Raw genomic sequence first — 15049 nt, forward strand, 5'->3', positions numbered from 1 at the left:
CGTGAATCCCTGAATTACTGAAGGAAAAATAAAAAGTTAGCTTTAACTGAAATACCACAGACCTACACTAGGCTTACAGAAATGAAGAAGAAAGGCTTTTTATTTAGCTACCCTGAAATACCTGGAGAAGAAATCAAAGGCCAGAAAAGGCATATTCTGAAAACATTAGCAAATTGCTCTCTTGCTCTCTCAGAATGCAAAACAATGCAAGCCATTTTGTAAAGAGTAACATTAACTCTTCAAAGCCACACATATACAGACACAACAAAATGTTTAATGCAACAAGAAGAGAAAGTCTCCTTTAGAATATAATTATTTTCTATTATTACCAGTTAGTTTATCTGAAGAGGTCTGTATAAAATATAACACACAGGCATGCTGTATATTTAAATTTTCCTCAATCATATTTCATGATATACCACTGAGTTGTAACTGTGCAATGGAGCTTATAATATCTAGTCATAGTAAAATTCCTGCAGAATTAACTTCATTAACTACCTTACAAAAGTGAGACCCCATTTTTAAACTTTTGTGCGACAGCTGATACTTTTCATGTATAAATTATGTATAGAACAGGCTGAATAAACAAAGAATGACAATGATAAGATTAAGCAGGTCAAAAAGGTAAACTTTTAATTAAGATTTCATTTTATTTGGTTCTGATATGTCGTATTTGTAAGTCAAATTCTGGCTCTTCAACTAAGAATTATAATAAAATGAATGATCTTTTTCTTAGAAATCGTTACATCAAAATATTACAGAATTAAGATTTTAAACTGTAAATAAATATTTATTTATTGTCATCTGATGAAAGTACATATATTGGGAAAATAAAGTGTCCTCTACAGAGAAGCCGGTTTCTGGGAACCATAATTCAAAATTCCAGCTACAAGTTATACAACCAGTTTCTTTTTTGTTGCTGTTAGTTGTTTTACTTGGGGGGTGTACATTGAAATTTACATGCAAGTTATGCTCAGAAATATTTTATAAAGTTAAGTGAGTATTTGAAGGTAGTCATGACATTATAAACATACTTGCATGATGCACATTACAAGATTATGGTTGCTGTACTTTACCCTTATATGGGAAAACAAGAAATGCTTGAATTGCAATTGAACAGAGAACTAACACTTTCGGTCTTTTAATCACTCTAGAATAGATTCACTTAATACATACAGTTCTAAAGATACAGATAGTTAAAGTTTTTTGTTTATGAAGGTCTAGTCTACTTTGAGTATTCCACAGATGCTCTTTTTATAATGCTGGAATCAGTCTTAGTTGCGCATACTGGAATCTAATTCCTTACAAAGAGGTATTTAAGAAAATGTGAACATTATTTGTTACTTATCTGAAAACTGGAAGTTACAAAGTGATAGATCTGTCCATCATCAGTGATTTATGTTTACTTTTTTACTGTACAATGAATTCTATTAATATGACAAAGGTACTGAAATTTGTTTTTCCAAATGTTCACAATACTCATGACAGACTTTAAATTTTTTTTTTAAACTTACTTGTTGTTTCAGTACCAAGTTCTTCACTCCTTCCATTACAAACTGTGATCCTGTATTCATAACACGTGAAAATAGACTGAAAAAACAAAATAAAGATTATGTGTAAGACCTTTTTCTTTTTATTTGCATTCTTAAGCTTTATACTGACATCCAATTCCCACTAATGCTGATGGGACCTAAGTACCAAGTAATTCAGTTTGCCATAAAATATATTCTTCATATCACATGGCAAGCAAGCGTATGGGAATACACCTATAATCTACCAGATAGATCCTCACCTATCAATGGGAGTCTTGAATTCTAGTCTTTAATCCACTGAACAGTTTATTTTACACCTTCAGTAATGCAAGGATTTCAGTGTTTCTTTCAAGTGGGTTATCTGATCACCAGAGTTAACAGAGATGCTGAGCATCTCCAACAAATCAAACAGCAATTTTTCCAAGTGAAACAGCACTGGAATTCTCTCTAACCATACTGTGCCACGGATTCCTTACGTCAGTGACTGGGCACTCCTAGAAGTAAAGTTGGGAATGAGGACTCAAATCCTCTGAAGAATGGAAAGACCCAAGTCCTATATCCTGTATGGGATATATGGAACCGTAGCACAGTAACTTTTTTCTCATGTCTTGAAATAAATAACTACACGTTTCAACAAGCAGACAGACACCCAGTCCAGAGCATTCCAATGAAATAGCAGTGTGTTCTTGCATCCCTGACAGTCTCCAAACCCTGGAGAGAACTAATTTTGAATATACAGCACTGCTCTTATCTTCTGCCATTGACTACTTAAGGCTCAAAGTGATGGCTGTCATAGATTCAGTTCCTGGTGCTGAATTCTTCTCCCGTGAGAGTGCACTTAATGGGAAGGTGCAGATAGCACTGTATTAAGATAATTTGAGAATTTAGTCACAGATGCTTTTATTTTCCTCTCTGTATTATGCACTGTTAAGGGGAGATGAGCGCTTGTAATCATCTGTAACTTAAAAGTTTTACAAATAGGGAGATGTTTTGTTTTGGGCTGTGTATACCACTAACCACATTTTCAGCACTACTAAAATAAGATAAAAGAACCCAAAGGCTTACAAAAAATTAATTAAAAGCATACCCCAATGGTTTAGGTGCAGTGTTTCCATAGCTGGTTGGAGCTGAAGCCATCTTAGTGAAAGCCCTGTGAAAGCAGGGATAGAAATCAAATATTTATCTCATGGCACATACTGCTGCAGAATGTTCCACTCTAGTCATCTGAAAGTGAAAAAACTTCTGCATTTCAAACGCCTTCAGGAAGTTACTATTTATCAAATGCATTCCTCTTGTCTACCAATACAATAGGAATTAGATTTTACACATAAAAAACAAAGATTTCAATTGGATACCATATAAAACTAGAATAACTGATACGCAACATGACCCTTTGGTATGAACCAAAAACAAACTTTGTAGTCTGAACTAGAACAACTTTTCATTTAATTCAGTAAGTTGTTTCTGTCCTGGATCATTAAGGGCACTACTACATGTTATGTTCTATAGTGTTCTGGCACTACTGGAGTTTAGTTTTAAGATAAGATTTGCATGTATTACCATAACAATGACAGTAAAAATTTATACCAAATGAATGTTCAAGGATAATTTACAATGTAGAAGTAACACATAACTCCAGAATACAATAGTGGGTTCTGTAAAATTACCCAGGACCCAGGTAATTTCTCCTCATATAGGAGAAAAAAGAAATTACTTACTTCCATTGTTTTATGTAGCTCAAAGGAGCAAGATTACAACCTGCATCCATCAATGCTTTTTTATACTGCTCCAAATCAATCTGAAATCATAAAGTGGAGAGTTACAAAAGGTTTTGTTTTGTAACAAAAGTTACAAAAGTTCTTACAAAAGAAGCTATTCTTAACTCCATGTGAAAAGACAAGATATCCTTATCTAAACGCTAAATAAGCAGCGCAAAGTTATAGCATTAACCCAAGTTAAAAAGTAATTATGAATCTTAATCCCATTTCCTACCAAGTAGGGAAAAATAACTTGAAATAAAATTTGCCATGAGTAAATCTCATTAAGCTTAACAATGTTGGGGAAATTCAATCCTGTGCACTTTCAGATATGGGACCAATCATCTATACTAGCACCTTTAACAACAAACCTAACAGGATGCTGGTTTCTGTAGAATGTCAAAACAGTAGATAATAAACAATGAGGAGCTAATATATATTTATACAAATGTTTTCTATTTGCCTAACCAAACATTTTTTCCATCAGGTAATATTTCTACACAGTAAGAATTTTCCTTGAAATTAATCATCCTAAATTTAAAAGAAATATGAAGAAATTGTTTCCTGAATTATTCAGATATTGGCATTTGTCCTTTATTTACCTGCTAGTCATCTGACTCAATTACACTTGAACATATAGAGATAGAGTGAAATGAGTCATATTTATGTTTTGCTTTATCTACTCCTATTGAGCAGTGAGCAGAATAATAAAGGCCATGCTAAGATGTGTCTTGTAATAACTCTGATCTAAATATTTCACAATATAATATTCCTTCTTATTAGTCATTCATATCCTTTGAAATGGTGGCTGAAGAGTTGTGAGCAGATTTCCTGGTAATACGACAAAATTTATTTAAAATTTTAGTATTTCCTGGGTGTGTCATACTTCCCTTTGCAAAGAAGCAGAAATATCTACTCAGTGCTGAAAAAACAGAAAAATCCTTTGTGGTGTAATCTGGTGTTGGAGGCTGTAAAGAACATAGGTACCTCTGAAGGTGCCTGAGCTGAGCTTATGTAATAGATGAGAAATAACCGCATTTTGTCTTCTGGAGTTCCTGCTGCAGAAAAAAAAAAAAAATTAAAAACTACAATTGTAGCTATGGTGGTACATTAATTGCTCTTCAGCAGCCGTATATATGTACATGCAGACCTTTAGTTATGACAAGAAATGTTACCTATAACCATGGCCTTCTATGCTTTCCCCTTTTGTTTGTACTAAATATTATTCTTGACATAACATACTAAATAAGCTATGTAGAGAAATTATAGCTTATTTTACATGGAGATGGCAAGCATTATCTGGAAGTAAGTCCATGAAAAAGCAGACTAAAGAAAAATCACAGAAGTAAAACCCACAGCACATTATTTTTTAGCTCTACAACCTGCTTATACAGCTCTGTGGTTCACTGTACTGAAATACTCAAGGACTGCAAAAGCACTTTATGAACTTCTGGTCAGGAAAAAAACCCCTGAACTTCCAACTCGCCTTCAGAAAGGATTTCACCTCCTGAATACTCTTTTGTTGGAGAAAAACACTTCCCATTCTGGGGAAGCATTATTAAAATGCAATCAAAATTCATCTCTCCAGGTCAAAAGGTTGATGTAACCATTACTTAGAATACAAACTACTACAGCGGATTTTGAACACCATCTTTTTTTTCTAGAAGAAAATCACTGTTAGTAAAGACAATAGTTTCAAAAGAAGTTTTCAGAAGTACAACTTCTCAAAACTAACACTTCAAATTAAAATTCATTATAAAAGCCTGATACCTTTAGTACAATATTTTGTAAGAATGCACTTTCTTGTATTTGTGGGTAAGAAAATGACCTTTTTTTTCTGTTTTTCTTCTTCTGTTTTGTTTGTTTTGGGTTTTTTTCCGTACTATGGAATGTGGATCATGTCAGCAGGAGACCATCTGATCTAATCTGCAACTTTCATTTATAAGTGAGCATATATTTAGTTTGGCAGAAGTTAAGAGTAAGTGCTGTCATAATGAACATTTATGACTTGGTACAATCGTCTCTGGAAAGTAGGTTTCACTAACCTTTACCAAATACCAGTAAGTCAGAAGATCAAGAACTGAAGAAACTTTGTATTATCTAAACCAAAAGCCAGCTTACAAGGTAGAGATCCACCTGGAATTCACTTGGGCAAAAAAAGCTGTGATGAACAGCTATAAGACTCAGGTCAATTGCCTGTCAAATATTCACTGCTTTTTTCTAGACTACAATCTGTGACAACAAAAAGAGAAAAACTGCTAAACATTCTGAAGAAAACTTAGAAAACCTGGAACAAACAAATTCTATTTTCAATTGAAAAACCATTAGGCAGCCTTTAGCTCCCATTTTATCACTACTCCAGGATACAATAATATCCACTAAACTGGGAGGCAGCTAATAGTCTTGAGTGGTAGATTCGTACAACACAGTAACAAAAGGGAGGCTGGAGCCTGAAGCTGTTAAGTGGTCACATCTAAGTGCTTTCATAAAGAGCTCTGCAGATCTCATAGTCCACAAGACAAATATCCCCACACATAATGCCAATAAATAGTTCACCAGTGGAAGCACTGCAAGACTTGATGTATTATTCCTTCAAAATGTTTTCTGCTGGTATTTCTCAGTGAATCACACAATATGAGGCTGGACAGTTTTACAAGACAGCTTGCCTGGAAATAATCACTGTGATTTAACTTAAATCTTTTTCTTATATAAACTTAAACTTAGTCAATGCATGTAAAATGCTAACATACGACTATGAAAACCTGAATACTTAGCTTATGAAGAAAAATTCTAGCTTGCAAATCTAATCTTTCCCTTGTGGAACCTTGCTAATAGGAATGTTGATATGATACATCAGGCTTGGAAAACAATTTGCTTTACACTGCAATCTAAAAAGGCATAGAAAATGTGGATTCAAGTAAAAAGTAACTGATCCAGCAGGATATACAAGCAAGCAAAAAAATTTGTTTTCCTATCTAAGTTCATGCAAACATAAAAGCTGAAATCAAAATAGTATATGAAATATTAATTCTGAACATGGATGTCCTAGGTTGCAATATAGATGTAGTTAAGTATTCTATTACCACCAGCTGTGGGCCGTTAGCTGCTATCACCTGCTAATGACCCACTCTGGATGACAGGCAATGGGCCATCAGGGACCCACCGTGTGACTCATGGACTTATCTCATCCCATGGTGGGATGCTCTGCCCAGGAGGGAGGAGCCAGGTGTTCCCACCTGGATATAACCTGGCCTTGGAACTGCCTGAGCTAGCCCTGTCTACTGGGTTCCCAGAGGACAAGAGCTACCACTGGATCTTCAGCTGCAGACCAGACCTTCACAGGATCACTGCTTCAACTGGACTACTTCAGTTGGACTGCTACTACCACCCTAACAGGGTGTTACGTTGTATCTGACTTTGTCAGTGCTTTTCCTTGTATTATTTCACTTATTTTTAATTTCAAGCCTGACTTGTGATCTCCCACTGGTTTGTTTTCAAACCAATACAATGGAAAATGACTAGTTTGTATTGATGCTTAATAAAAGTACAGATTATACATATTCTTATTAACATCATATAAAAAATGAATGTACCTACTGAATTAGAGATTGATGCCTGACACTAGATTTTCTGAAAGTTTATTAGTTTCTAGCCTTGACCCACTATGAGATCTTTAAAATTTGAGCTCAGATTTCTACTAACTGTGCACTATTTCTTCTACTGCCTTTTATAGCAGGGACACTATTAAAAGTTTTTGTAAAAAGTCAGCAGGATGTATATATACTCTTTCTACAAATATGAATCATTATACGAACTCCAAGCAGGCATTAAGCCCAGTATGTAGCTATAAGAGTGCACTATAATCATGCAGCAACAAAACATTTTCTTAAAGAGCACATTGGGAAAAGAGCAGGAACCCTGCATCTCTAAGTGCTTAGGGTTTGCCAACATAATTGCCAGTATGCAGACAAGTCAAAGATCATAATTTAAGCTTTACAATTTTGCTCTGCATGTTACTTTGTTCCAGCCAACTGGTATCACATCACACTGAAATCTGTCAGAGGGTTCTGACACATGGTTGTGACAGATTGAAAGGAGAGTTGATGCCACAATACTACAAAAAGCTGAGAAGTCATTTGGGCCTCAGCCTTTCACAAAAGGATCCCTGGTGACTCCTGCTAATAGAGAACCTGAGCACACCTGGTGTGCTAGGCTCTGATATATATGACCCCTTTCTGGAACACAAGCTGGGATGCATTGCTCTTGCTCTTAGATGATGAAAACAGACATGTCACAGCTGCATCAATGTATGCAAAGCTTCAAGTGAGTCCCAGTGAACTGGCCAATTTACATCTTGTGTCTCTTCTCTCCACCTTGTCCCATTCATCTTTTCCCTCACACAAGCAGGAGCTACCTACATTACAGCCCCTTGATCTAATCAAATTCTATGAATTTTTCATTGTGTTAGTGAGGTATGTATATATTATAAATTATGCAGCAGGATTTTAAAGAATTAGCATTGTTCAGACCACAGAATGCTATGCTATACTACTAAATACTGGAAAAACAGAAAAAATAAAATATTTTGACTTTCAAAAATAAGGAGTTAGGAAAGGATTTTAGTGGAGCTGCAAAAGTTTCTAATATTTTGGATATTCACCAACTGAAGTACTAAACTCTCTAGACTGCTACTGAAGATCAAACAAAAGCTGTTTTCTTTACAAGTCTTGCGCAGGGTGCTCTTTACCAACCCTGAAATCCAAGCAGATATAGATTTATTGTGTATCTTAAAAATTTTTATACCAAGTTCAGATTTAAAGTACTCACCATCTGGGTCAGAAATCATGTCCAGAAGAGATTTATCCAGAGTGGATTTGCTCATTATTTTTTCCTCATATTCAAAATACACATCCAGCTTTCGACTCTGTTTAAGAGTAAGTGTTAGGGTTAACATCTTAAAACTGTGAAAGAATATTCATTTCCTCTTTTAAAAGGCATGTAGTTTTAGTTATAAAGACTGTTTAAAAAAATTTATTTTAAAATAAATTATCAGTAAAAGTAACTAATGCTTGTATTATAATATGCTTTCATTAACTCTCAGAAAGTTGATGTGTATTTAATTATCATACTAAAAGTGAAAATGCAAGTTAGGCAAGGATGTCTGATGTGAATATTGAACTGGAAGAGAACCTTTGTTTTCAACTATGGCTTTACCCCAGCTGAGAACTACATGCCGTCATATACAGTGTTATGTTGCAAAAAGAAAAAATAATGGTCAAGTGAATATTATGTCAAATTAATTCTGAACCTTCAGGCGCTCAGACCACAAGACAATTATTCAATGCAGATAAATGTGGGAAATTCCTTCATACATTAAGGCATCACCCCAAAGAGAAGTTGGCAACTGCCAGCTTGGGCTGGTACTGAAACACCACCTCAGATCAAAGGCTTGCATCCACTCACACCAAAGATGGAGAAGTTTATAATTAGATTATCTTGCTAACACTGGAAAAGAAGTTTCTCATTATACAATGACACATCTAAATGTTGTGAAAATCCTCTTTTTGGAAGGATGGCACTGGGACTATACAAAATTATTGAGGCAAAAGCTTTATGGAAGACGTCATGTGGCCATGCAAGTAATGACTGCATTGCAGCACATCTGCACAAACAGACAAGCTTTGCACTTATTGATCATGAGCTTACAATCTAAAAATAGAAAAATGCAGTCCAGAACTTATTTTAAAATGCAGTCCAGAACTTATTTTAAAATGTTCCATTACAATGCAGATCATTATGATTGTGTGAACATTAAAAGGTAGCATCACAACAAATGTTACAGCTACTCAGCTTACAAAAATTTGGTATCTGGTAACTAACTGAATCCTAATGCTTGAACACATTCAGCTCTGTATTGGCTCAAAAAGGAGACTGGCAGAGTCAATCTCCATCTCTCTGCTTTGGAAGTGTGTCAGCTCCACATCATACCCGCTGTGAGACTGAATTGATATTGCCAGAGTAAGGCAAGAGTCACCTGTGCTTTGCTGGGGTTAAGTGATTTGAGAAATTTTGCCTGATAATGCCAAAGCATTTAAAACTGATATAACACCTTTTATCCAGTACAGTGGTTGTTGTAATGACAGTACATAAAAATTTTATAAGTCTGATTTTCACATATTTCGGAATTCTACAATTATTCCTGAGATCACAAGTAAGAAAATTAATTTTAAGAAAGTTATTTTACCACCCCTCAAAAAAAACCCCATACTTCTCTAGCCTAAGAATATTAGGATATTTCACCTTCTGAGTACTGTAAGTGCCTCAAAAAAAGAGCTAGAGAGAAGAAAACAAAGTAAAAAAGATATGAATTACAAGAATAATTTTATATTGAAAGCATTTTGTGAACAGTTATGATGCAGGTAGCTATACAATGCTTCATTTCTCACTCACCACTTACTGAACTCCTTGAGAAGAGCAGTTACTTGCAAAGCAACAACTTAATTTAAAGCTTTTGTGGATACTTGCAATTACAGCTTATAAAGTAAATTACCATGAAGAGTGCTCAAAAATGACCCCCTGCTACTTTTAGGGGCAGAAGAATATCTTCTGTTGATTGTCATAGTAACTATGACTACATAGAAGGTGCATGAAATGAAAGAAAAAAAAAAGAGCTAGAGCTTCTTTCAAGCTATTATTTACCTTGAGCTTCTGTTAGAAGAGTAGTTTCAAGTCTGAACAGAACTGAACTACCAGCCTTTTTCAAGGACTTTAGATCAGATGCAATTTGATATCTGGTAAACCATCTGAAATCTCAATTCTACAGCATGTTGGAGATTATCTGTGTTATAGTTTCCTTAAATCTCTCTAGAGACATAAAGCAATGGCAAAGAAACTACAACAATTTTTTGAGTCTTTCTATTACAGTCCCTTGCTTTTTGTGTCTTAACTACATTTGTATCTTGTTATGTGAAGCTAAATTCAATGTTTTTAAGTTTAAAATATTTTTCCCACACAAAAGGCTTCCAATAAAAAAGGGATTGTCTTGAAATGTGGAAACTTGATCTTATAAAGTTAAATATATTACTGTTGAATTTGGCAAAGCCCGTATTATCTTAGCTGGTGATCTGTCTAACACAAATTTATTCAGATGGCATGTAAAAATGTACAACATAAAAAGATTCACTAATTGTCTGTATTTGTTTATAGATCAACTTCAAAATAAAATTATGTAATCCAAAAATTAATTACTTTCAATTTTAAGAACAGATTCACAATTGTTAACTTGGAGAACAAGCTAGGTAAAATTCCTCTCAGCTATGTGCAACTTTATGACTGTTTGACTAAGATTGCTGAACAAAACATTAACAGCAGCAAAGAAAATTCACTGGTTACATGTATGTGCTATACTTCGAGGTAAACTGAAACATTAATGATAAATGTACACTCACTCTCTTCAAAAATTTTGCACAATTACTTTTGAAGTGTAAAAGAGTGTTAGCACTCTTTGGGGAAAATCCCCGAACTGAAAATGCTAAAACTTCAGGTCCACATTTTTTTTCTGCTATCCACTTTTTTTTTCTATCCACAATAGGGACATCACAGGAAAGCAGCAATATAAAAAATTTGAGACTCTTTCTGATGTGACAAAACTAAAGAGATGGGTCAGTATGGTAGGTCTATTCAGCTTCTTCTTCACTAGACAACTAATGGAAGTTACCAGCAAAGATGCTAATTAGGGCAATATTTTTCTTACACTGGTTCAGCAATTAGATGGACACCTAATCAAATTTTGTATGGGTTACTGAATAGCCTTAAACACTACTAGTTACCTTTTGCCAGATATCCCAGATATGCCACATCAATGAGACAGTTACTTCCCAAAGAGCCAACTTGTCTAAGAGGTGCTGATAAGGAGCAGATCTCACATTTAATTTAAGTAAGTGCAATTTTGCTGACTCAATAGCAAACTCACAGACATGCCAAGAGGAAAAGCTAGGGAATAGGAGCTAAACAATCCTGTAGATTCAATAAAAAACACAGCAAAGAAGAGGTTCTTATGGGTGCCAAACTGGCAAACAATGTGAAGAAAATAAATAAAAATAAAAATAATAAAATAAAGATGCATTTACATTTACAGTTATTCCTTTTCTGTGTCCTGCTCTTGACTTTCTCCTACGACATCTTATTCCACACCATCTCATTCAAGAGACCTTTCTGGCTGCCATTTCATGGACAGGATTCTCTATTGCAGGTAAAGTGCCACACTTCAGCTTGCTTTTAAAAAAAAAAAAAAATATATATATATATCCGTGTGTGGCAGGACGACCCCCCTCCCCCTTCCCTCTCTCCCTGATAGCTGGCTAGAGATCATGCCTAAGATTAAGCTGATAGCTTAATCTGGGCTATCGAATACTGGCGCCTGGAAGCCAAGGTGAGACACTGAGAGAATGTGAAGAATTTTCGAGTAACCGCAAATACACACACTCTTTTCCCTATAAAACACCACGAAACCTCGGAAAGGTAGAAGCTTTTCTACATGGACATTGGAGCGTGAAGTAAAGTCTTCTCCCCTGGGCTTGGACGCAAGCTCTGTGGTTACTTCCCGAGGGATTGACAGAGGGCCTGATGCACCCACAGCTCCAGAAACTGGATTTCGTAAGAAGCATTAGTTTCCTAAATTGTATTCTTCTTTGCTAGCTACAATAATATTAATAGGTACCTTTTTCATTTTTAGCACTGTATTGTTTTTAATCTCCCTATATTGGGCAACATATATATATGTTTGTTTTAGCTATGAATAGCTTTTCATGTTTTGTGTAGTAAAAATTGTCTAGTTCTTTGTTCTGTTCTCACCTGTGTCTAATAAACCATAATCTATTTTACATTAGACATAAATCGGCTGTCTTTATAAGGACTTGTGAGTGAGACTGGGTTTTGGGGTGCTGGTTACTCTGAGTAGGTTTGGTCATTAGTTGTCATAGGCCTGGGCAACTGTAAAATCTATCCACCCTCTGTCTCCACTCGTGACACTGTGAAAGCTTTCAACTTATCATCTTTAGAAACAGTCTGTTTGTAAGCCAAAACTTATTTTAGGGAAAATTACTGAAGTGCATGGGAAAGTCTACTTGAGCACTGTACTCCAAAATGAACACCAAGTTCCTTCTTTTTAAAGCAAATAAGTGGAAGCAGGACCCATTAAAATCTCTTAGCAGGTCATTTTTGTAAAGACTTGCTGGAAGCTCTTCTATCCTGTTTCCACTACAAAAGTTCTTAATTTTAGAGAGAGACGAATATGCAGAAGAGAGAAGACTTTTCTAAGAAACTATTTGAGGTATTTCTCAAGGATGCTGACAGAAAACAACCAGAAATAACTGCCCCCAAAATGAGGGAAGCTGGTCAGGTAATTATAGTGTTAATACTATCAAGAGGAAGAGAAGTTCTCTGGAAGAAGGCTGGAAGTGGCAGCCATAACCAATTCCCTTTCACTGAACTGCACAGAATGATGATAAGAAGGTCACTATAACTGAATTCAGAAAAAGCTGTTTTTTCTAGAAGGTTACTGAATTATCAGTTCTGAACTACAGAAAAACAGCCTGGGCCACTGTGACGTATGTATTTCACAAACATTTCGCATTGTGTAAGATAAAAATGTACCCTTATTTGAAACAGAGTAGTTAAAATAGTGGAATTCCTTTACAAAGTATGAATTTGAAAATTTGAAAGGCTATTGTCAGTCCCAATAAAGGAGTCATTCAATGTATCAGACCTTGAGATCAAGCAAAAGTACATGTACATAATAAAATTATATATTAATTATAAAACCCCCCAAACCAAACAAATGTAAGTAATTTAAGAGAGCCAATATTCACATAAAAATCTGCCACTTAAATTCACATGTGTAGAATTCTAGCAGGAGGTTATTTAATCCAGCCTCCCCCAACTGTCATTTTAGACAAGTGTATGTGTACACCTTTTTATATTCATGATCTAACATATGCCAGTAATCCTATTCATATTAGAATGACATGCAAAGATAAGCGTTACTTGAAGCTCTAAAGCAGCTAGATAGGTAATTCTAGCCCTAAATCTGTTATCTGTTGGGTCCAGTCCTCCAGCAACTTCAACAGAGGAAAAACCAATAAATGCAAAACAAGGATGCATTTGTTCCAAGCACTGACAATAAATACTTGATGGTTTGCTTCATGAAAAAGTGATGCATACTTTCCATTATTTCACCAAACACTTAAGCCAAAAAACTGCCAGAACCCCTAAGTATGTGATTAATTTCTGGTTTCCTCTTGCTGTGTCTTAGAAAATGATCCAAGAGAATGTGGAAAGCAGCTGTAAACTGAACATTAAAATATGACCATAAAAAGATTTAAATTCACTTAGTATATCTAAAGCAGGTATTGTTGCATTCTTTGCATTGATTCTTATATATGTAGTGAAGAAAAATGTTCAAATAATTAATACAGTAAAAAACCATAACAGATAATTCAAATAGTCTATTTTAAAGTATGAATGCACTTCCTGATTATTTTAGAAGTGAAAATATAGTAACCTGAAAAAGAGCATGGTGCCTCACTAGCTCCTCATGACCTCAGCACTTGCAAAAAAATTTCTGTTTTATCCTAATCTGGTTTCATTATTTAACTGTTTATAAAACCTATTAACCAGAGTCAATGTGTCATCAGAATTTCTTTTAAAAGTACTGGCTGAGACACTATTTCTTTGGAGAGTATTTTTGAAGAATCCATTATGTAGCATTAACATCCTGCTTACTAAAATTCCACGGCTCAAGATAGAAAGATACTTTTTGTAACATTGGAGGGTGAAAAGAGAGGAGAAAATGCAGAGGAAGTAAGCAGTTGGAATAAACTTTACATTCATTCAGTTAAAAGGCTCTACCACAAGTCAATTCCAACAGAAAAAACATGTGTGTCTGCATTTGTTTAAGGCAGTTTCCTACATATCTGGAGATGAACTGATGCTTTCTAAATCAAAAGAAAAGATGATAGAGATGCACACATCAATATACTGAAGAAACTGCGGGGCCATTTGTCTCACAATTTTCTTTGACAGTTATACAGTAAGAAGGTAAAGAGCCTGAGCACTTTGCAGTACCAGAATTAAGAATCATGGACGAATGGATCACCACTCCTAGGGAATTCCTTAATAGCAGGCTCCTTGTCAGGGCAGAAAGCCAAGGGTAGTTGAGTGCCTATATAAGGCAATTCCTTCCACCTCTAGGTAACCAAGTGTGTTGCTATCATCTAATGCATCTTACTCCAGCCCAGTGCCAATAGGACACTGGAAAGCAAAACTGATGTTACTGCCATTCTACATTCTACATTCTTGCTCTGAAACTTGTTTTCCAACCTACAAACCATATATAAAATACTACTGGTCTATGCCTGCCATTATCATGCCAGTATCTTTCTTAGAAAAGTGAATTTACAGACATGGCATCAAAATATCAATATTGTTGGCTTCAATATTTTTCAGTGGTATTAATGTACTGCTTTTAAATTGTCAGATAAGAAAATTGACATGCCTAATAGTGCAAAAGACCATAAACTAGCCCCTACAGTAATGAGCTAAACATAGAGAGACACTTATATCTCTTCTCCAACTTTACAAATATGTAAAATTAATTTATTCATTACATTTCAGAATTAATCCTTTGTTGATATATAGTACTTTAAGAAGTTCAGTAGCAATAATAATGGAGGACAGATCTTACATCCTTTACAAATGTTA

General features: G+C 35.1%; 1 protein-coding gene across 2 annotated transcripts in view; it reads right to left on the reverse strand.

Annotated features, from left to right (window-relative positions):
* SCFD1 (sec1 family domain containing 1) overlaps window positions 1–15049 on the reverse strand; it is a 51724-nt gene that overhangs the window by 12723 nt on the left and 23952 nt on the right. For both annotated transcript variants that reach the window (XM_085061966.1, XM_085061967.1), the window contains exons 15-19: window positions 8117–8213; window positions 4277–4347; window positions 3251–3330; window positions 2620–2682; window positions 1515–1590 (exon numbers count right to left, since the gene is read on the reverse strand). In XM_085061966.1, coding sequence (XP_084918092.1) covers window positions 1515–1590; window positions 2620–2682; window positions 3251–3330; window positions 4277–4347; window positions 8117–8213 — 387 coding nt within the window. The remainder of the gene's footprint in view (window positions 1–1514; window positions 1591–2619; window positions 2683–3250; window positions 3331–4276; window positions 4348–8116; window positions 8214–15049) is intronic.

The sequence above is a fragment of the Lichenostomus cassidix genome, chromosome 5, assembly GCF_008360975.1.
Source record: "Lichenostomus cassidix isolate B80296 chromosome 5, HeHo_3.0, whole genome shotgun sequence".
NCBI lineage: Eukaryota > Metazoa > Chordata > Aves > Passeriformes > Meliphagidae > Lichenostomus > Lichenostomus cassidix.